The sequence below is a fragment of the Pleurodeles waltl genome, chromosome 4_2 (genome assembly GCF_031143425.1).
Source record: "Pleurodeles waltl isolate 20211129_DDA chromosome 4_2, aPleWal1.hap1.20221129, whole genome shotgun sequence".
In the NCBI taxonomy this organism is placed as follows: domain Eukaryota; kingdom Metazoa; phylum Chordata; class Amphibia; order Caudata; family Salamandridae; genus Pleurodeles; species Pleurodeles waltl.
In genome coordinates, this window is record NC_090443.1 from 100,729,870 (window position 1) to 100,754,150 (window position 24,281).

The window sequence follows — 24,281 nt, forward strand, 5'->3', positions numbered from 1 at the left end:
TAGTAAAAAGGTAATTGAGGTTGGATTACTAATAAAGATGGGGCTCTTCTGAAGTTGATGAACTCGTTCATGTGCTCCTTAGCAGAAGGTGTATAACCACATTTTATGGAGAAACCAGGACTACCCATTCTCAAGCTCTAAATTTCTGATGGCTGTTGAAAATGTTAATGATTTTCAAATACTCTAGATTGTTAGCAGAAAAAAAGACCAATCCAAGACAAATAGTAACATGTTACCAGCAGGATCACCCCAGTTGAGAGCAAGGGATGTGTCAGATGAGCTGTTGCTTGGCCCTCCTGGTGGGTTTGGGATATTGAGTGATCGATATCCACAAAGATGTCAGAAAATCAAAGTCTTGTAAGACTGGTCAAATGCACTATAGTTCCAACTGATCTATAGTTTATAAATGCATATTCCTCTTGATGTATGTTGCAACGGGTTTCTGTTTAACACGTGATGGCCAGAACTACAGATTGATTGGAAGACAGTGGCATGCTTAAGAGTACAATATCTTTAAAGGAGACAAATGGCACAGTTTCTATTCCTCATTTCTTCTCCCATTTCTGGTCCTTGAACATGCTGGGCGTAGCAACCAACCAGCCTGCACTGGGACACTTCAAGAACAAGTCTGGCTTCTCTTACAGAAAAGGCAAAATGACTTTGAATAAGCATATCCAGCAACACACATTGCATGTAGGTAAAGAATTAGCATCCTTTGCTTTGAATGAGTCTGGGGCAATTCCTTTCAGGAGTTGGAAGATAATCTCTGGGTAATGGCAGCGAAGCCAAGCTCGTACAACGATGGCTTTCAGGTACAATTACTTCCCTTATTAATAGCAATTATAACATTGTACAAATACATGTTTTCACACCCAAGGCCATGAAAGCAGTGGATAATATTTCACATCATAATATTAAACCAAAGGTCTGACACCTATGTCAGCAGATTTATGAAGGATACAGTCCAAAAACATAAAGCCTGTTATACAACACCTTACTAACGAGACTGTGCAAATAAAGAGTATGTAAATAAGCAATGCAGAACTACTCACATTGATTGTGGATGTACTCTTTCCAATCAAACCCTCTGCTCCCGTTGCCAAAGTAGCTGTCATTGAAGTTCACTGGCCAAATGACACACTTGTTCCGCAGATTGCCCATGAAGAGCTGCAGCCCAATCAAAGCAAAAACACTAAGGCAGAAAACGGTCAGAATCATCACATCTGACAGCTTCTTCACTGACTGGATAAGAGCGCCCACAATAGTCTTCAAACCTGCAGAAAGAAAGGGGCACTGCACAATTACGGCCACACTGTTCGATTGTCTGTCACAATCTCACCAGTGTGAAAAAAGAAAATGCACGTCTCCTCTGGCCCTGTCTCATTCTTCTCATGTACCAATCGGCCTCAGTCACATCACAAATACAGAATTCCACAAGCTTGAAAACCTCATGAAAACATACAATATTAACATTGATTAATTTAGGCGTTTTACGGTGTGCTAGAGGTATAGACTTTTGTCTGCTTCAGAGCGTTCTGTCTAGGGTAACTGAGGCAGGAGTACAATAGCAGCATAGGGATTCTGAAGATACCCATAGCAGGACTTAAGTCATTCAGGGTGCGGTTGTAGGTAGCTTCGAGTTGGTGGTCTTCCGTTCTCTCAAATAATACCCCATCGTTCTGGAGGTTCCGCTGGTAGAAATGTTTGCGGACCTCGCACATCTACAGCAACCTTGTGCAGGTTATCACCAGTGGGTAACTGTTTCAGTGGTGAGTGCCTTTACAAAACAGAGTTGTTACGATGCCTAGTGGGTCAATGTAGGCGCCACACTGAGGTGGCAGAGGACAGCACTTGGGACAAACGTGGCAATTTATGCAGTTCCATGGCTGTAAATAGTTTAGCAAATGAGACTTTCTTGATGGTTTTATGTTATTCTGAGGCATTTCAACTTCTTTAATTCTCTACTGCAAACGTCATATCTATTATAGTCAACAAATCTAACCTGAAGAATATCAAGTTTTTTTTCTATGGGGTTGGGTTGTTCAAACTGTATTCTCGTGTGTGTGTTTTTCAGGTATTTAATCGAAGGAGAACACGCATACCCTTAGGTCCTTTTAACTCGTTTCTCTCCAACCAGACAAGTGCCTGCCACAGGTCCATTCTTCTTCTTACCAGGGGTGTAAGAAGAGCACAATACCAACCCCTCTGTTTTTCCGCTCTTTCTTTTTTTTGTTGCCTCAGAGTCATCTCCTCCTGCCCCAACCTCTCTTCTTGCCATTAAAACAATTGCTGCGTTTGTTTCATTTCTCCCTCCTTCTCTTCCTCCCATACTTTACCACGCTCCTCTTGCAGTCTTACTTTTTAGGTCACGTGCACAAGCGCTCTGCCCTGTTCTAATCTACCTGGGGGCTTTTAACCACACCCACCCATCACTATCAGTCAGTCGTTCATGGGCTTTCCTTTAAAAAAAATCCTTTGTTTTAATTGTTAAATGCTTTACATTTGTCCCTCCTTGGGGCAGTTTTGTTACCGCCTTGGCCATCTACCCTGTTACATGGATAATTGCATGTTTGCCAATATGTTTGATCGCAAGCAAACTTTTTTCTTTTTGTGTCTCTCCTTCGCACACATGCTCACGGCGGCCGTGGCGCTTTGAATCTGCTCGCTTATGGCAACTGTTTAACTTTTGTTTTCAATTTATGTGGCAAGAAAAGTCCAGTTAAGAATTTACAATGCTAATAGCTTTAACTCGAACAAACGCAAGACCCATTGCACATGCTTGTCTACTTCTGTATCGTATGCCATTTCTTACTCATCCCGTTTGTTTCCAGATGGGGTCACAGCAAACGTCGAAGACAGTCTACCACAACCTGATCTGAAAGAACAAATAGAATTGAGAAAACAGAAGGCTTTGGAAATACGGATTCTGGGCTTCTACGAAAGGAGATAATCTAATTGAATACCAATAACCGGTCTTTCTCATTCTGATCGTGACAGAAAGGATCACTGCACTGCAAAAGAAATGTAATTTGGCTAAAGGGCAGAACGACGAAGCTTAAGTTCACTGTTACTTAATTCTTCAAATACGAATATTTGAAGAATTAAAAAACTGCTGAAAGCAAACCCCTTAGGCTGGAGAAGTGGGAGAATATGGTTTATTAATGTCCCACAATTCACATAACTAGGAATTGCAAGGATTATTATTATTTTATTTTTTTAAAACAGCAAGACAAAAGATTAGTGTTGGCCTTCTCCGTTTATACAACTGACCTGCTTACTACCTCTGTATTCGCATGTAGTAAGAGTATTTCCTCGTTTTTAGAAACAATGCAATTTGCTGCAAACATTACTTTTTTTTTTTTTTAAGAAACACCTTTTTAAGAACGTGAATCTTTAATTTATGGAGGCTTTGGAAAAACTGTACAAAAATAAATTTGGATACCGTTGCTTATTACTCCTCAACAAAGATTTGTAAGGAGTACTGAAAAAGTCTTGAATCTTCAGGAACTGGCCGCCTTTTAGACATATCATCTAAATTAAATTCAAACTAAAACTACTCTTAGGCATTTACTCTCATTCAACATTCAAAAGTATTTTTAAATACTATAATTCAGGCGGTCCTAAACTCTAGGAAATCCATGTGACTAAACTTTTTTTTTTTTTTTTTAACAAACATAACAGAGCAGGTGATTAGGCGCTGAGTCAGGAAGATGGTCAGTCTCTCTGGGATCTTACGACTTAGCCAAACATCTGCAGTTTCAAAATTCACAGAAATCTTCGAATGATAAATGATAAGGCAGTCTTTCCGTGTTCTTTTTTTTCATTTTTTTTTTTTTTTAACTGTTATGCCCTCTGGATACTGGTTTGTTGGAGAAAATTAGTTTTAGCATTCAATCCTACCGCTGATTCACTTACAAAAAAGGTATAGAAGAGAAACATTTACTTTGCCGATGACCGTTAATGTCTAATGATGTTCTAAACAGATCTGAGAGCATATTTTATTTAAAAAAAACGTTTTGGTAACTTTGCTAAAACATGCTTATGTGTGCATAAAAGTGATTGATCCAATACTTGAATTAATCTCAGCCACTGGTAAATACTAGGGGCCGCAATCCAGTCCATCGTTATTTTGCACAGCATGCCACCTCAGTTTGGATCCATCCCTATATGCAAATCAGTCTTGACCCTGCTCCAATATGAACAGCCCAGACGAAGCTGCCAGGCCCGGTCCTCAATCAACTGGAACAAAAGCAAACAAGAAACGTTTTACCCTAGTTAGGGCTCATCAGCCAGGTATAGCTTGGTTTCAGTGACGCAGTGTGCATGGGTCATTTATTGGTAGGTCTAAGTATCTGGTGACTTTTAGAAAAGAAGGATGGAAAGTTAACAAGGGGTGGCCTTTAGCCCATTATTTGAGATCAGCACACACATCCAACACACCACAAAATAAGGCTTTTCAACAAAAGAGGTCCTTTAACAATCACATCATTTTTAATGGTGTTTTTAATTATATTGCAAAACATTTTTAAAACTATCTTTAATTATATTTTTAATACAAATGGCCTTCGTCAGACACTCTTAAGAAACTAAGACCAAGTGGGACGTAGTGCTGGCTGTAGTTGCAGCAGATGTAGCATTCGACTATTGCAGACAATCTAGATCAGTGGTTCCCAACCTTTTGTCTTCTGTGGAACCCCACTCAATCATTATTGGCATCCGAAGGACCCCTCACTGAGTCATTACTGAAACCTGGGGACCTAATCTGTTAATATTTTTTTATTTAATTTTGTAAGCAGTTGCGGTTCCCCGAGAAGGCTTCGTTGACCCCCAGGGGTCCCCGGATCAAGGTTGGGAACCACTGATCTAGATTACTCAGGGATCTCACACTGTCTGGAAACCATACACTGGAGAACACACTTGTGTGAGGAAGGCTTTAAAAGGAAAGACTTCCTCAAACTTGGTTGTCACTGGGCACGGGCAGTTTGATGGCATCAAGCTCGCAGGTAATTCATATGGATTAATTTCCCTAATTAGCAGTCCAAGAGCAAAATTGAACTTTCTTTCATGCATCACCTCTTTGACCTGTGAGGAAGAAGCTGCTGCAGATTAGATTTTCACTCACATTTTGTTCAAGAACCAAAAGATATACACATTTTGGTGCTGCAGAAGTAAAGCATATTTTACTATGCATTTCGTGAGCCATTGGGCACTCCTATTAAGCTTAATGGCTTAACTTCTCAGATGCACATTTATAAACTTTATGTCACTACCCTTTTTGACCAGAAGAATCTAAATCTGATCACGTCCATCTCTGCCCTTGTCAAAGTTTAAGACTTTCCTTTCACCTCATAATTTTCAACATGCCATCCAAGTTCCTGTTGTGTTAAAGCGGACAGTAGTAATCTTCTCTTCAGTCTTCCTCAGTCGACTGTTTACCTGCTGAATATTATTGTTTACTTTGTAGCATGATTAGTGGTTGTGGAACATAAATTGGATCACTTCACCCAATTTCATTGTCTGTTTTTGTGCTTTAAAATTCAATGTAAAGTATTCTGTATTACCTTCGAAAAGCCCTCTTGGTTCTTCTCCCTAAGCAAAAAAGTAGGGAAACAATAAGGTTTGATGGGTACCAGGGTTATAACAAGCAGAGGTATTTCCACCTTAGTGTCCAGCAATTTTGCTGGCCTGTGTTTTTAGACTAGAATTGGGAATCAATCTTCCCGACTATGAAAATTCCTAGGATTCATTTTTTTATGCCATTCAGGAGAGATGTAAAGGCTTTTCTGTAGACTCACCGGGTACGGTGATCACAGGCATTCACGTTGCTCCAAACCAAATTGAGAACTGAAAAAGGAATATCATTTTATTTTCCTTTACATGTTCACCCAGGAACGTTTTCATAGATACATTCTGTGCTGTAACATCTTCTGAGTCCCTTTTAGTAAAGTATTTGGCCCCTCACAGCTACTCCAAACAATTTTCCAAACTATAAAGCACTATCATCAGTAAGTAACAGAATGAGTTTCTTCACTTTGTCCCAATTGTCTCTATTCAGGACATGTGTAACAATTGGCAGCTAGTATGGTCATGGCAATAAAAATGAGTAAAACATTTCTCCATTACTTTTCTTAAGCTTTTAGTCTGAAATATAGGTCTAGACAAAAGTTCTCCCTGTGCAAACTAGGTTAAACATTAATAAATTCTGGTGGGTTTCGATTTTTAAAAAATGTCTTTTGTGCAAGATAATTTCTGTTACAAACGTCTTATTCTTTGTAAGCATCAGTTTTGTCTGACTAAACTATCTTTTTAGTCAAATTCATTTATTTTTGCTGCTTTGCACAAAAAATATTTTTCTCATAGGAGAGAATTTGCAAGTCAGTGCACAATTAACAATTAGCCAAAAAAACACAATTTGTCTTCTGCCTAACAAAATATGCTGAGGTCCAGTCTGGAGGGACAGCAATTTCTCTGTCCCAAACAAAAGAACAATTATTTACCTGTAATCTTTGATCTCTCATGGGTTTCTATTTATAAACAGCAGAATATCTCTAATCACATGAGATTCCACAACATTTTTATAATATATTCTTCTCACAAAAAAGCTTTAGAATCCAAATAAAGAATGCCCTTAGGAGGCAACGTTTTCTATCCTCTAGGTTTTATTTAAAAAATGTCTTCCTACTAGCCAAAGCAGTAAAATAGTATATTTGGTCGGTATTATTCCTGTTTTTACCTAGTTTAAAAAATAAATGAACAAAAATAATAAAGTGACAGTGAAGCTTTAGAAATTCTGGAAGACTGGGAGCATTTCCATAATGTAGGGCAGGTTCTGTACAGCATTAACTTTGGTTGTAATTCGATGGAAGGATCAAGAACTATTTAAGTGTACCGACGATACTGTTGGACCATTGGTTGGAGGAAGTGATGGTTCTGAATTCAATGAGAACCCACGACAGATAACACAGGAGTTTAATTCTCAGTCCAGAAATTCCCTCAGACATCCAAAAACAGATCAGGATGAAAAGTTAAATAAAGACCATGAGGTGGGACCCTAAAAGCATAAAGGAACGTGATTACTAGATCAGGCAAATATGTTAGAGTGCAGTCTGACTCATTAGGGTACCATTCGGAAGTCAGAACCAAAAGGTAATAGTTTAGCAAAGGTATGAACTGACTCCCAAGAATCTGCCCTGAAAATCTCAAATCCGTTCATTCCTCATGAGAGTAGTAGTAGCTAATTTTCCAATTGTACAGTAGGCCATAGGTTTTCTTATTTAAGTCCTGTTCATCTTGATAAGACGCAACTTTATAAGGCACTTTCAACTTCACCATAGTCTGCTTTATGGGAGGCATGCCTGTGCGAACTGCCCCAAAGCGGACAATCATTTGTTTAGACTGTCTGAGATCTTTTGTACATGTAGTAAGATCCCAAATGCAATTTAATAGAAATGCACTTTAATATATTAAATCTGAAGGCCATAATCAGCCACATAAAGTAGTATGGCAGTACTGGTCTATTGGCATGTTTCTGGGTCCACCTGTTTCTTGAGACACCAGATTAAGAAGATCTTCCACTTGAAGGTGCATGACGATCAAGCAGAGTAATATCACAACTCCTTAAGTATGATCAAGCATTCATCTCAAAGTTCAAGTGGTGAACCTGCAGGCAATCAGGAGCTTAGTGGTCACGTTCAAAGCCTGCATAATAGGAATAAGGCTCATGCCAGACATCCTGGTGAGCATATATGCCCCGAACATAAACTTTCCATGAGAGTTCAGGGACAGGTGGGGCAGATCCGGCTCTCACCAACACCTCAAACAGGTGCAACCTAGATTATTGTTATCTTGCATAGTCTCCTTTTGGAGAGCAATTGAAACTGAGGTTAGTTGGAAGCGAATGGCATCAAATCTATCCTAAGGCCATTCCCTAAGGAAAGAGGCTCTGAAAATCCAGTCTCAGGGAGGCATAATAAATTTGTTCCTCTAGCAAACAAGTCAATGTGTTGGGTGCCCAGGACCAGAAAAATGTCTTGTTAATACTCATTTATGCTGGCTGGGTACCCATTATACTGCATTCTTTTGTGGAAACTACCAAGCCAGAAATATAGGCTCACTATTTTAAATGGAATTGAAGGGGGAGAAGAAAATAATTTGATTTTTTTAAATCAGTTGCTGACAGTATTTAGTACCAAAATGTCTTATTATCTTTTGTCACACAAGCAAACGGTTGATAAAGTCCCCCCCAGAGGTTTGGGTCAATTAGTGGTGACAGAAAGAGAAACAGAAGAGCCTTGACTGGGGTCAAGGAAGGCCGTTGAGAACCTTCACCTCTGAACTTTGTGAAAAAATTGCCTCAGAGGAGTATTTTGATGTTCTTGGCATTGCATGTGTTGCTGACTGTTCCTAAACGGCATACTGTAATGCTGTTGACCTCTCCAATGGCACCTAAACTGAGCACAGGGAAAGTCCTTGTATTTTTCAAGCCAAACAACGTTTCAGCCTCTGTAGTCGTGTCTTAGACGTTGTGCTCTGTAAGCGTACAAAATAGAAAAGAACCTGAGAAGTGACTGTCCAGAACCCTTTGATGAGCTTGGAGAGAAGCAATAAAAGCTATTCATGGAGAGACGCTGGTAAATATCTCTTACTGCTAAGCGATCTACATCTTTGATACATTTATCACCTGATCAGAAGTTAACATGCCTTTATTCAAGGTGCCACAAAAGTCTGCTCTGTTTTCTTGGGGAAGATATAGTGTTTCAGAGAATTCCACAAGTCACTATTTGTATCGCAGAACTGTAAAACTGGCAGCTCTTACTGTTTCGGCTGAAGTCTGATAGGCTGTGTCACTTTCTTGCCACCAACATCACAAAGAGTGAGTTTCTTTTAGAAAGAAGAGAATAAAGTCTAAAGGTCTATAATTTCCTCCATGTATCAATCTGATGAAAAAAGGTGTCAAAAGTATACCTATTAGGCTGCTAGTGCCAGGGAACTAAGATGCATTTTGACTTGGCTTGTGACTTCAGCACCCACGGCCTGTCCATATGGTTTGAGGGGCCATGCTCCACATTTTTCCCCCAGACAATTAAAGTGTCAGGCTGAACAAAAGTCGGCCTGACAGATGCTCTTCTTGTTCTGGCCAAGCAGCAAGGAGCTAGACATGCTCTAAACATGCAGGCTCCTGGCTGCCTCAGCTGAATTTTGCCTTGCTGAGGATTTCACAGCCCTGTAGGTGTGACCTCCTCAGCCTGGCAAAAGCACCCCCAGGCGGCGCGTCACTGAATGCCTTAGACCTGGATGCTTCAGTTTTAAACCCAGAAGTGCCTATGGCTGAGTGTCAATCAGTGAATCTCTTCACATTGTGGGATGGGGTCAGCAGTTTCACTGACTCCAGCTACCTCTGAGAGAAGAAATCAGTCTCCATCCTTCCGCGGCCTCTGAAGGCTTCCCTCCTTGAGAGCTGCAGTTTTTGTTTTCTGATGATTGGTTTATGTATGTATGTGTATTTCACTGAGTGAGTGGTGTCTATGGGTGTGTATGGATGAGTGGCCCCTCACCCTCTTTCCTGCTAAAATTACAGGCTGCTATGGACTTCAGAAGAAGATTCTGAAACATTACAGTGGTCTTGAACAGTGGAGAAGAAGCCTCAACATTTATCTAGTTGGTTGCTCTATTGGTAACTTTATTGAATGCTTCAACGTCATCAAGTATAGACTTTGTAAAGAGACGATTCTGGGGACCACACAGAGTAGGTGCTAATGTTTATGTTTGCAGTGGATAAAGCTTAAGTGTTGCTTCACAAAAGAAAATCTTGAACATCAGCTCTAGAAGTCCTAGATCTGTGCAGTCACCTTTGAAACGGCATGTATGGTGGTCTCTTTTCCCATACAAAAAGGGTCTTGTTCTTAGCAGACAGCAATAGAGGAGGCAAAGTCAGCAAAGAACATGGAGCTGACATCACACAGAAAAAAATGGGGTTTGGAGCTGGCACTTTCACTGCAAGACTGCCAACATCTCGAATTCTGATTGACTGGGGTCACTTTCTGGGGTGACTATGGGCAGCAGCTGTTGTGATCAGAGCTGCGGCACCACACAAGGGGCTTCTATAATATATTTCTAAGTTATCAACTGTATTATGTGTTGGCTACAACTCCTCAACATCAGAGTTGGTAAGGATATCCTCCCCTGGACTTCACGGCCTCGGCTGATGAAGAACAATTAAACACCGACCGGAAGGTGATGAAAATCCTTACAATCGAATGCATCATCAATTGTTTAGATAAAGTATGACTTAACACTGAACCTCTCAAAGTCCAGCAGGAGTGCTGGCCTCCAGAGAGAAGGTCTGGTGTTACAGGTGGCTACAAATGGGGCAGTTAAGGCGGTTTATGGACCCTTTTCCCCAGTGGAGCTGGTGAGCCGCATGGCGACACCGCCAACTTTACCTTGTTTAGCCCTAATGTGCAGTATCTCTTCATCTCTGAGCCTCCTGTATGCCATCTCCTGACATAAGTGACAGAAAAGGAATCAGAGTCTACATAGCAAATAACTGAGATGTCATCCTCGTGCCACTAAGGCTTCTCATCACTAAAAGAGGGTATCCTGCCATAAAGAGTCAGCAGGGTGACCACAGGAGAAGTCTGATGAGAGTTCAGCCACTAAAGATGAAATGGAGATATAAAACGTACCCACGTGAGGATCCCGCCATCTCAAAGTGAGATTTAGGTAGACAAACTAGCCTTGAAAAACCAGAGCGTAAACATAAAAGGTAAAGACAATAGTCTGCTTCCATTATCCATGTTTTCTCTGCCGTTTAAAGTGTCTTTCGTTAGAAATATAACATAAAAGGAGTTCTGGGACTGCTGCACATGCACAGACATATTCTACTGTTTACGGGTGTCAGTGGGACTACCATAACAAAATTCCGTCTTACCAATAAGACAGTATGGGTAAAAAGGGGTGTAGTCAGAGACAGTATGTTTTTCATTCTGAAGACATGGAACTAGGCAAAATAAGGTAGGAGCCATCTAAATCTGTTACGACAGACAGTTTATGGAAAGGATAAAAATCTATGCTTAGAATGTAAACTTCCTAAATCACCAAAGCAGCTTATTCAGCTATTTCATGTACAAAGACAGATTGGCTACGGTTAAAGGCCACAAGGAGAATTAAAAATGTCGAGCTGCATACTTATTTCATGTTCTACCACTCCTCGCCTGCATCAGGATTACCCAATCAGTAGTACCTGATTGTCATGATTAAAATGATCAGCATTTTACACTTGTGAACTTCCTCCAAAAGGACAATACACATTTTTCTCTTGATGAGCCACATTAGCTTTGAACTTATTTATGAGTATATCAGTGCCAACATGGCAAAGTATTTTATGGTACTGGTCTGACCCCTCTGTTCTGGTTATTTTAAGTATTTCCTTGCCATGGAAAAAGCTGGTACCTAGCCTCTCACTGAAACTGAAGGCACCACCAGAATGTGGAGAAATTACAGAAAGAGGGGTGGGCAGATCACTGTCTGAAATCCGTTTGAGACACAAAGAGCTGGTTTAAGACCCAGATTCATCCATACTAGATACATGTTAGGGGAAGTCTGTGTTCAACAGATCTAATAAACTTCGAACAACCAGTTATTTTTCAAAAAGGCAAATATTGCCATAGTGAAAAAAAGAGCAGAAGACACTGACAAACGCTAAACGGGAAATACAGTGTTGCTCAGACTCAAAATGAATGGAAATAATAAAGTGCTATTCAAAGGCCTTCTCTTACAGATAAATAACAAATGATTCATTTGGTTGCGAAGTGTGAAAGGAATATAAACAGCAAATCACCTTTGAACATTTTAAAGCAGCCACATGATTTTTATTAGGATTCTTGAATGAGGTTTATTCACAATTTTTCCTAAGTTGATGACTTTGAAAAGTTGTTTTAAAAGTTAAAATAATCGCTCACTTGACTACAGGGAATTATTTTGCATATGAATCTGAAGAGGGTCCTTTACTATAAATGCAATATTACTAACAATAGCTTGTCTATTAGTAACATTGATACCCTTAGCAAAACCAAAAATACATAGAAAGTACCGTTTTATATCTCCATTTCAATTTTAGGCCACTTCCGAACTTTAAGTTAAACGGCCTCTTAGGAATTAGCCGAAGGGGCTCACTTTAATGGCAAAATCAAGCAAAGACTTTGGGCCGTGACATTATGGCTCTGGGCACTGCTGAGCGCCATTTTTGCACTGTAAGTGTCCAATGTTCAAACATAAACCTCTTAATTTCTCGGAGTTAACGAGAAAAATGTATAGAGGACAAGTCAAGCAGACGCAATCGCTGCTCACTGTTTCCGACTTGTTCAGTTTCAAGTTCATGCATTAAGTCGGAGACATTCTGGATATAAGTTTGAACTGCAGATAACTCAGAAACATATTCTATGTGAAGAACCATCATGATATGGGCCTTGGTCCGTTCGTTCCCAAACGTCCATCTTACACTGTGTGGAACATTCATGGACACCTTTTTCCCCAATATGTGTTTTCTACCACACCTTCCCTGTTAGGTCAGGTTTTGAACATCTTTTGAATGCAACGGTCAGCTTGCAAAAACACTAACTAAAATGCTAAATGCTGAAAGTTCCTCCTAAAATGGATCTCCAATGGAAAAAAGACTACATCCTCTCATGTGGCTCTTTGCTGATTGCAAGCAAGGCCTGGAACTGGAATGGTGATAAGACTTACATTTACAGCCTGCAAGAGAAAAATATACGTAGCAGGCTAAATATAACAAACTACTTAGATGTGTCCGACATAATTATTACCTCAGCCACAACTCTAATGTAGCTAACAAAGTAACATGGGTCTTTTAAAGCAGACAATAATTCACTATTCCCTTTGCAATACCCCTGAATATCCGGCACTTGCAGCAAATTTGCCACACTCCTGGGCATATTACGTGGCAATGGGGACTTGAGCATAAGATCAATATCAAATCTTGCAGCATTTTCTAGCGTACCCCCAATGAATGGCTGGCTACCAACAATTATTAGTTCTATGCCTGTCAGTTAGCAGCAGCTTCTGTTTTGGCAAGAAAAAATAAGCTTCTTCTTTAGACCTCTGTACATTACCTAAACACCTAAAGATACTTTTTCAGCAACTGAGCTTCGGTTTCTCCCTCCACAAATGGCAAAACTAGTGGTGGCAATGAAGTTAACAGGGAAGTAGTTACTATTCAAATGAGGAACTTTCTACACATGTATAGGTCCATTTTAAGATAAAACATTGACTCTTGAGTTGTAGAAGATCCATCTGTGCCTGAGAGTTGCATGCTTGGCCCAAACAAGTCTTCTGAAATAGATGACAATTTCGTCTAACTATGCTCACCTGCCGAAAATGTGGCTCTTACTGGAGTTCGTGTGCCCATTTGTATTGGATAACATCATTGTGATCAGTCATTTTTCATTCCAATGGTCACAACCAGCCTTTTGCGGTCCTACATCTCATGAATGTTACCAATCATGCTGAAAATGTATACATAGTCTGCTGTAACCTCATCCACAACATGGTCTTTAATTTTAATCACATGTAGATAAGAACTTGATTTCATTGACATTGAATATGGATCTGGGTGTCAAAGGTTTTCAATTTTAAATGTTGATGATGGCTAGCAAGGACCAGGAGTGCCCATTCGCAAAAACTCCACATAAAAAGCCCAAGGTAACAGTGAGGATGATAGCAAGGGGGAGTACTGAGGCAATTAACCACATGGCATGATTTTTTTAACCTATGTAGAACTACAATTATATAAACAAACACACACAGTCAGTGGCCTCCTGCTGTGTTGATCATCTGCAAGTCTCAAAATATACTTTTACTTTCTCAAGAGGTATGATCTTAGTTAGTTGTATGTTAATGCCATGTACTTAGGATTGCTTTAATACCAGCTTCAATTTCTCCTGACTATAGCACTCTGTTTTTGACAATGCCAGACAGAAGATTATATTTTTGAGCCTTTCCAATGCTTTGCAGTGTCTGAGCCTGAGAAACAACTGCAAACTGAGGTTCTGTGCTTGGCACATTACACGTTATATAGTATCGGGCGAAGATAAACATGGAAGTCCACAAACACTGATTAACTTGGTGACTGAAAAGTAAGATTAACTTTTTAATACACTTGGGTGTACAATGTGTTAAATATGCTGTGCACCTGGAGATACAAGTTGAGATTTGCTTTACAGAGTTACTCATTTAGATCCTAAGATGAAGGGATTTTTAGTGCCTGCATACTCACCTTGTAAATAGTCTACCAAATCTAGTGGCTATCTCAAAAAAGCAATTCCAAGAATTTCTAATCTATAGCAACCTTATCGTTGGACAAGCGAAAATGTTGTGCATACTGTTGCATTCCACATTGGTTCTATTTATTGCTATTTATCAAGCAAATGACTGGATTGAAGACTCCCTATTACACCCAGCGTTCTGGAATACCCATCTTAGCTCACTGCACAATATACTGAGCCACCAAATAGAAAAATCAAGTGAGGTTTTTCAGGATATTCACAATACAAATATCAAGAAAGAAAAAATTTTAGTCAAAACCTGCCTGTCCTTTACTATTTGGCTGCCTCAAAGGCTCACTTGATTTCCCAAAAAGACTTATAACTTTTTCACAAGTAAACAGAATGAATTAGACTCAGCTGTTCATCAATATTCCACCTATATTTATGTGATTTAGAAGGGGAACTAACAGAATGACTGATGGCACTGGGCTGTGTTCCAAACCTAGAACTTGAATGTCCTTAAACAGTAAACAATGCATGCACAATAGGGTTTCAATAATGGTTTTCATGTGATTTTCAAGACTTCCCACCTTAACCCATATATTGACAACACATTCATAACTTCTTTCCCTACATCAGAAAAACCACAAAGCTCACATATTAATAAAGAAAATCATAAGAAACATTTAATGGCAAAGTGAACAAGCATTCAGCAGTTCCAAAAACAAATCACATCGTGCACTACGAATGAGCAGCATTAAGAGTGAACCACATTTCCATAAAAGCCATGTGGGTTCTGAAGGATGCAAGATACAAACAGGGATTTGGAATAACCGGGAAAGTTAATTTCACAGTTAACTAAGAAAACTTGAACAAATATTGATCCAAACAAACTGCAAGTACATTCAGTTTGGAACATTATATTATACATTAGTTGCAGAAGCTCAGGCACAACCATGCGAAGCAAATGCAGCTGCATAAGCATGGATTCGAGCAAGAGCTGCAATATATACACATGCAAGTAATTTAAACTCCAAGGCTGAGCAAAAACAAATTCACTTTCTTAGTTTTTACGTTTTGAAAATTTCAAAACCGGTTGACCTTAAAACTGATCAATCCAAATTGCAAGCACACATCGAGTCAATGCATTCTATGAAAATCAAGAACGAATTCATAAAAAGGTGATTTTGGATATTGGATTGATGCTGCCATGCACGTTATTAGAATTTCGCTTGCAAAGAAATAATGATCCAATGTGTTTAGTGGTTATCTGTTAGTTATAAAGGAGGCAACTACGTTGAATTCGTTTTGCAAGCAGTACTGAAAGGCCAGCGCATACCAGACTTCTTCAATCAGATAAGGAATGCAAGATAGACAAATCCCTCAAGGAAAAAAAGATACCTTCACTCTATGTCCTCTCTTGTGCAGCTCTGGTAAACATCTGATCAGTTATTGACAATGAGTTGGGTGTGTTAATGAGGTGAAGTGTTTTTGTTCCAAGCTCGTAAGCTTTCCGAATCTGCCTCATCTATTTAATATGCTAATGAAAATCATAAATGATATAGCTCTTCTAAAAACATTAGGGTTTCCAATAGGTTAGTGCCACCCACTGACATGCTAAGAAACATTACATTTTGTGCTACTGCCAGGGAAGTAAAACCTTACTTATATGTTGACAAGCTGACTAGACCACATAACATGTTGATGGACACTTAAGAGACATCTGTATTTGCTGATTTCACTATATATGCAATCAATTGGAGTAAGTAATTGAGGATACAAACGTTAGGTTATAGCTGGCCCAAGTTTAAAGGCTGCATTATTAGATTTAATGCAAACTCTTGTGTAAGGAAATTGTGAGGCGTGGCTACCTTCCTTGGGGGAAAATACTATAAACAACTGTGCTTGAGGTGGTGTCAAGCCAAGCAATTTGTTAATGGATAGTGACTGACCTAGTTGCACACTGATGCATAGCATAGTCAACTGCAAACCTACAATCTGGAATGAGCACCATAAGTTAGCTCTTCCGCACTGCCAATTGACGCTAACTCACTAGATACAAAATCACAGTCTGCATGTAAGGTACTGATACAGTTTGGGGAGTTGTGTGTTAAAGAGAGGGAAAAGGCCAACATGCTTTCCCTAACACAATCTTAGTTTGCCTTGTGGGATCTCATGAAAAGCTATTTTGATGATTTCACAGTACTGAAACTGTCCACTTCTACTCAAATACTTTTTGGGGTGTACTGCAGATTCAAGTATATTCCGCAACAGCCTTGAATAACTTATAACATCTGGTTATACACAGTTCCACGTGTCAGTACATCAAGCCAAGGCATGTGGGGTAATTCTTTTTAAATTACCATCTTTTTAACTAAGAAAAAGAAAGGATGGTCGTAAAAAGGATGTGCCATAACTTAACACAGAGAGTATTACTCGTTTTCATGTATGTTGGTACAGTCTGCAATTTGGAGGAGTTTATTCCAAATAGCCAACAAAAGGGTATACATAGAGATTGTTTAATTAAAGTGAAAAAGGGATGAGTTAATGACAGATTTTCAGACTAATCTCTATGTAGATAAATTCGATTTAGATCAGTTGAATGTAAACTAAATCCTACTGTAACATTCTGACAACCTGGCAAGGATCTGCCCCGCAGGACCTATGTATGAACATCCCTGTGTTATATTTTACACATTCCACTCTCTCACTCCCAAAAGTAAATATCTGGGAAACATGAATCCTAAGCTCTTTAGAATGATCTGCAACGCACCTATCAATAGTCTCACACAAATCGGTGCAGCGGAGTTTATTAGAATCTATTCACTGTTTTGTTCTGCAGCATTTAGTCAGCTTAAAAGCCATTAAACAATGTCTAACCATGCAATCTATACAAGATGGCCGACCCAAAGCATGCTCTGGCAAAACTGTGATGCACTACTGGCAACTGAACCAAGATTTCCTGTTTGGTTGCAGAAGGGGAGGGAATGATGTGGAGGAGGGGGAATGTAGGGAGATGGGAAGTGCGTGTGTTTCAAGTATGAAGGTATATCCTTTTTTCCTTGTTTGCCTTTTAATAAAAAAATAGTTTGGATCATTCAACGTAATAAAAGCAGATGGTCATTTAAGAGCGTCATGCAGCAAATGTGTATCCATTTATTTAGGCTTGGCAGTCTTATGAGAAAAAACTCAATGAAACAAGTACTTAGAAAGCCAATAGTTCTGCCAGGTGTTAAGGGGACAGATAGATTTCGTTTTTTCTTTGTCATTAAAAAGAAATTATTTCCGCTCAAAACATTTCAATGGAAAAAGGCGAGGACTCTTGAGACCCTAAACCATCACTCTTTAAACATTGTGAAAAATCAAGCTATGAACTTGCAACAACTGAAGTATACAGTCGCAGCAGTCGAGGGCTTTTTCAGCTAACAAGTTCGGACAAATGCTTAACTTCCCTATTTTCCTTTTTTAGTTCAAACTTCAGCTTGTGTGTGCAATCCGATTAATGAACTCATTGACAGAAAACGAATTTACATTTGTTAACATTGTTACTACTTCTTACTTAATACTACTGTCTACATTAAATACAATTAGCATAAGGCCACCCCTGCTAAGCCGGATATATGCCAAGGCAGAGAAGTACAAACAACTAATCCGTCATCACCTTTTGTTTTGGTATAAGGTATAACTTATAGGGTCAGTTGGCAGAGAACAGAAACCATGTATTTAGGGAACAAAGTGAGAAAAAGAAGATATATTTTAAGTATTTTAAGCAAGACTCACCTCGCAAGGGCAATTGGATTCAAAATGGTGATAAACACTAAAGACTACAGGGTAAAGATGATGCAACTCTGAAGTAGAAACTATAGAATCTTACCCTCCAGTCGCTTATACCAGGTACCTATATGGTGTGGTGGGAGCTAGGTGATAAATTATTCATCTGGATTTTTCAGGAATGTGCTGCAAAATTTGCCAACAGTCTCATAACAGCTCAACTTTGTAAATTCATGCATAAATGCCCAAGTTGCAGGCTGTGACATAGCATCATGACAAATGTCTGATAAAGGAATTTAAGGTTGCCTTGAAGATGGTGGAAACTGCTTCAGAACAAAATTTATTTGCAGCCAGTGCAACTTAGTGCCAAACGGAACTTGCGTAGCCCTATTGTTGGTCAAACAAAATTATGTTTGATGGCTTTCAGTAAATGGAAAAAAACAGCTCAGGACAGAGTTCTAGATTTATAATGACTGTCACGTTTCATTTCTCTAATGTTCAGAACTTTTCTTTGTCCATTATGGGATTCCGATATTCATGAACAGTTGAATAAATTAGCACACCAAACCAAAGCTCGGCAAAATATCTGGAACCCTAGAGACGGATGTTATGCGCACATATTACCCTGAGCAGCTTGCACCATTTCGGCACCTGCTCTGGAATCTGAATTATTTCGGTACTATTTTCCAAAAGGTATGTACTGATGGTCTCTGCATTTATCAGGCATAGGCACATCCCTAATAAATGCATCAGTATCTGTCTTTCTCTCTAGTAGAATGGGCTTTAGGCTTACCAGAGAGCATGCTATCTGATTTCTGCAACATATTATGTAGGAGGCTATACATCTGACTATTTTTTGTTTGTAGGAAAGACGACCTGTACAAACTGCCACATAGTTGTCAAGAATACTTTTGCTTTATGTACAAGTACACACATGTAGTTGTCACTTCGGCATGATTTTTTATTCTACAGCACTTAAATTAATTTTCACTGAAGGAAGCAGAGTTCCACTTTAGTAGGGACAACTTAAGCAAGGCACATTTAAATTACTTGAGCACATTGGTGAAGGATGAAGAGTGGAGAGTGCTGCGGTGTGTGTAACAGAACACGGAGGCCTGAAATATTTACTTTGTTCACGATTTCCAATTGCTTGTTCAGAGAAGATACAGACTGCTTCTGTACAGAGGGATGCATTAACTGAGGGAAAGTTTTTTTTTTTTCAAATAAAAGTATTTCTCCTCTTTGTGGTCACATTCTCAACAAAGGTACGTAAAGCTAACTGAGATGTCTTACAATGACTCAATCTCAGGAAAGCCTGTACTTAAAAGGAGAAAGAAAAAACCTGAAGGAAACAAGATTTAAGGTTCAAAGACTCAGGAAATAAGGCAGTCCTTGGGCCCTCTGCAGAATGATCTGGACAAATAGCAAACTGCACAGATCAAATTCAGGCTTTCCCTAATCTACTTGACTTTATGATGTATTTATGCATTTGCAAATACCATAGATCCATGTCTGCATGATCAAGTAATTTGGTACATGAGCACTTAAGATCTTTCATCAGCGCAATAAAGATGGACCTTCTGATCAGTATATGGTCTGGGTTTGATAGTCGTTAAACACCCAGAGGTCCTTTCACGTGCATGTCGTTTTAGATATGCAGTAGGTTGATGTGTGATGAGTTCTAACAAAGAGCTCAAGCAAAAAATATGGTTGTCCAGTGTTCTATGATCTGCAATTTTAGAAGTCCTCATGCAATTTCAACATACAACAGGCATGAGCTTATGCTTCTAGTTTGGGGTAGCTACAGATAGCTACCTGCTTGCATCTTGCAAAAGGGTTGAAACTATATTTCAGGGGATGCATCATTAACTGATACCAGAAAAGGAGAATGTTCAAAATTTGTCAGAATTTCCTCTCCTCAGATTAAAGCAGATGGATCCAGGCATTTAAGAATACTGATAACGCTGGTTGCAAAAAGCACCACTGGAAAATTAACAAGTATTTTTTCAGTCCTGAGTTTGTTGCAGGAACATAAAGAACAGATGTTGATACAGAAGAGTTGAAACAAGAAGGTGGGAGTGGTCACATTAAAAGACATGCAGGCACGTTTCCCCTCACGCATTCAACAGTTTTCAAGAAACAGGTTTTGGTCCACCCATTAGTTGATGGCAGAGCCAAAAAGTTAAAGAGTAAGAGCCATGCATGGATGCGATATATTTTTAAAATGGCGTGGACAAATACATAGTTAATATAGAAAATATAGGTTTTGAGTTGATAAGCTACTAAACTATCTCCTGACTTTCCCAAGAAGACCAAATATATCAAAATACAAATTCAAGACAATGGTGTGGTGTGATCACAATAATGATCGCTATTTCAACAATATGACAGCTTTAAAAGAAATGTGTGGATCTTGGAAGAATTGTTAAGATGGCAAGCTTTAGAATTGTGCAATTTCTCATTATCCATCCGCAACAGCACTTACAGGATTATGGCTCTCATGTGGGCTGATGTCATGGCCTACTACCCATAAGTAGTACAGCTAAGAAATCCTTAAAGATAAAACCATACTCCGAAGACAACTGTAAAATTAAAGCTTCATAAACGGAAACGGGTTTTTGTACTGAGCATTTTTGCACATCACAAGCATGGTCCCAGGACAATTATAATTTCAGCTCTGCACAAGTTGGTATTATAGGAGAGCCCTGTGCATGCGAGTAGCAAATGCAGCTCTACAATGGAGAGGTGGCAGGAAAATTAGAGTCAACTTAGTGGCAAAACTCTTTACTCACTTATTTTTTCAGTTTTTTTGAGGCACTCAAAACAATTATTTTCTGAAATCACCCGTTCTAATTACCAAATTCAAGCGTCTCTAATTTACTTCACGTTTTTGCACGTATATATGTCCTTAAATAAACCACAGGCCTCACCTGAAGTTTAAATGCAGTCGTCAGGTACAACAAGGAGCACAGTTGCTGTCAACCAGTACAGGGGTATTTTGTATAAAAATAAAACAGGCCTAATGCCCCATGATAGTATTCTCAAGGGTACTTGTATTTCCTCCTGTGAATAAGTGGGCGTTGCAGTCAACAAACAGTCTGCAGTGGAAGTGCAGGTTTAATCATGCAAACAGTTTGACAATTACAGAAGTGAAATACCATGTCTTAAACCAGAGTCCTCATTTGCCCAAATTATCAGCGTTTACGGAATTGAGTTGGTTACAAGAGAGTGAAAACACAGGGTTAAAACGATGCCTGCATGTTTTCACGCTCAAGCGTGTTCTACTACAATTAACCCTGCAATTGGTCTTACTGTGAATTTTAAGCAGAAATTTCGGTTTCAGTAATTTACTTTGTTCGTTAGTAAATGCAGACTGCGAAGCCTATCAAAAATGTATCTGTACCATTTTTGAAATAAAGACAAAAAACGGAAAGACAGAAAAGATCAGCCTTAGTGTTTAAACTGTTTCTCACCTGGAATGACAGAGATAGTTTTCAAAGCTCGGAGAACTCTGAATGTCCTCAACGCTGAGACATTCCCAAGGTCCACAAACTCTGTCACATATCTGCAATAAGGGAGGTCACACACAAACACAATGACAAAACACAAAACAACATCTACAAGAAAAAAAACGTCACATGGCCTACGGAACACCTAACATCAACTGCAGGCCACCTTACCTGGGATAACAGAAATAGTTTTCAAAGCTCTCAGTACTCTGAAAGTGCGTAGAGCTGAAAGATTCCCTAGGTTTACAAACTCTGTTATATACCTGCAGAATCAAATCAAAGTTATTCTTGATGGCATCATTGGTTCATGAAGGCAACAGCAGCCCCGTGTTCATAGCTAAGGGCAAATGTTTTTTACTGTGCTGAAATAAGGGGTAGGCACAGACCAGTTTCAAGCAGAACTCTGCTCTACATGCACAGGGACAAAAGGCCAAAGACCATCTGTCGAGTAGTTGTACAGTATATAAAGTATCACAGTTCTTGCATGAGATTCTACCACCGATCTTTTACATTAGTAGTCCTGCAGTTAGCATGCGTCTGGCAAATGTCAGATGTGCGATGTTTTAAAGTGGTGTACATAAAGTATTAAGCAATTTAGAAAACTGCTTTGGATCAATTAACATTGGATGCGCTGTATGCAAAATAAGTCAGTCCACATTACTGGTTTAGCTCACCTTAGGTTTTGATGTAAAAGGCTTTTATCTCCATTAAGACTGGTCACTTATTAAATGGCAATACTGGTTGGTCTAGTCATCTTTGTGGGGCAACCAGTGAAGAACTCATTAAAAGGATTCAAAAAAATACTACTAGCCGCAATGGCAAGATCTTGCTGGTAAATAAACAAAACAAGATTTATTTAGGCAGGATAATCCCTATGTGGATTTTTAAAGTACTGGCTGCTTTGAGAGGGGCAGCTTTGCCTAACCAATAAGGTACTTGGTTTTATGGAGGTGGTTGACAGACTCCTTATGATCGGGCACTGTAATACTACCGTTTACTGTATTCTACAGCATTCTGCTGGGTGCTAATTTAGAGAATTGTCTTGGAAGACCCATGTTACCAATCCTTGACCTTGCATTTGTTTTTTAAAGCATTTTTCTGTGTTCAGGTGAGTATGCAAAGGACTACAAAGAACTAAATAGCCCCATGGAGAAAGTGTGCCGTGCCCAAAATCAGCGGCAGAATTGTAGCATTTATTCTCAATCCGATCCTCTGAAACATGGGCCGGTCACTGGTCATGGACTCCTGTCAAGGCAGAAACTCACAGTTTTGTTAAGAATCCTCAGTTTCAATAATTTAGGATTTGTTTATTTAACTCTAGCAGCTACAAGAGGAGACTACATCGTACTATGGCCTTCCTCCTCTTCTAAAATAACGAAAATGTCTGTTTACACAGCAATTGCCCTGTAACCTGTTGCTCTACTGTTGATTGTAAACATCTTACAAATATTACTTCAGGCACTAAAGTAATGTATCTCAGGGTGGGAAACAAAAGGCTGAGTCGCAGTTAGCAAAACCACTCAACAGCAGAAAGCAGAAGGAGTTGGCCTCAATGAAACTGTGGCTCTCCTCTTGGGAAGTTTGAATAGTACCCTTCTGTCATCTTTTAGGCAAATGACCTAATAAAGTTAGAACCCTATTGACACAGGCTCCATTACAACCTCAAGATTTGAATTAAATTACATTACCCATTGTTCTTGGACTGTAAGTGTCCGTTTCAGGAATATTTGGCAATAGCACAACAACCATCTTTAAGTCTCAGTAATAACAGATGGGCCTTTGACTAATACAATATTTAAAAAAAATTACAAACAAAATATAACTCAGGAAGTACAGAGCCTCATAAAATCAACTACCTTATATTGATAAACAGTCAAAAGGGCTTTTTTCGATTTTGGAACATCAGTGTAGTTTCAGAGTAACCAAACCAGACTAGTAAGGATTACAGACGACTGCAAAAATCATCTATTTTGAGCCTCCCTGATTTAAACACTTTTTTGCATGCATTTGACTTTATTATTATTATTTTTTTTTACAAGTAAGTTGTTTTGCTGAAACTACATGCCGATATATGGTATGGAGTACTAATAAACAGGTGCCATGCTGTACTCCTAATAAATGCAATGAATCCAATTATCTTCTCATGCTCATAAACACAAATCCACCACAATAGAGTTGTGCTCGGATATAACCTATCCTACATTGATGATTTTCACATTAGTTTAGCCATTTATTTAAAAGTGTCAAAGTTAGACTAAATACGTTTTTGGCCCATGGAACGGGTAATTCGCGCTCATGCTCTTTTAGAGAGCTACAGGTACAGGCCTTTACAGCGGCTGTGCATGGCTCAGGGCTTTGCTGACCCTGCAAATCAACTGCAAGACTCTGACATATTTAAGAAATGAACATTATTTCTTTCCCAGCGAAGGCGAATTGTTTTCTCCTCTACCTTTCTAACCCGTTAAAGTAATGGTTTTGTTTTTTGGGTTGGCTAGTGCTGCTGATTCCTGCACGCAGCCTAAAGACAGCTGCAAAAAGGTTCGATGTCATGTGCCACCCTACCAGCAATGTCTGCCTTTATAACTTACAGCAGACTGCATTCTGGGACGTGTAGTTTATTTTTCAAAAGTGAAAATCCCAACAAGCAAGGTGCCGTGGGCTAAAAATGCAGGACCAGAAGATGCTGTCACATAACCGCATGTTGGCCATTTAACGTGTT

At 39.2% G+C, this 24,281-nt stretch overlaps 1 protein-coding gene across 5 annotated transcripts in view; it reads right to left on the reverse strand.

Annotated features, from left to right (window-relative positions):
• Positions 1 to 24,281, reverse strand: part of SCN8A (sodium voltage-gated channel alpha subunit 8) — a 554,114-nt gene that overhangs the window by 313,130 nt on the left and 216,703 nt on the right. For 4 of the 5 annotated variants that reach the window (XM_069230856.1, XM_069230858.1, XM_069230860.1 and 1 more), the window contains 2 exons: positions 21,527 to 21,618; positions 1,053 to 1,274 (listed from right to left, as the gene is read on the reverse strand). In XM_069230856.1, coding sequence (XP_069086957.1) covers positions 1,053 to 1,274; positions 21,527 to 21,618 — 314 coding nt within the window. The remainder of the gene's footprint in view (positions 1 to 1,052; positions 1,275 to 21,526; positions 21,619 to 24,281) is intronic. The other variant, XM_069230859.1, reaches the window with a different exon arrangement.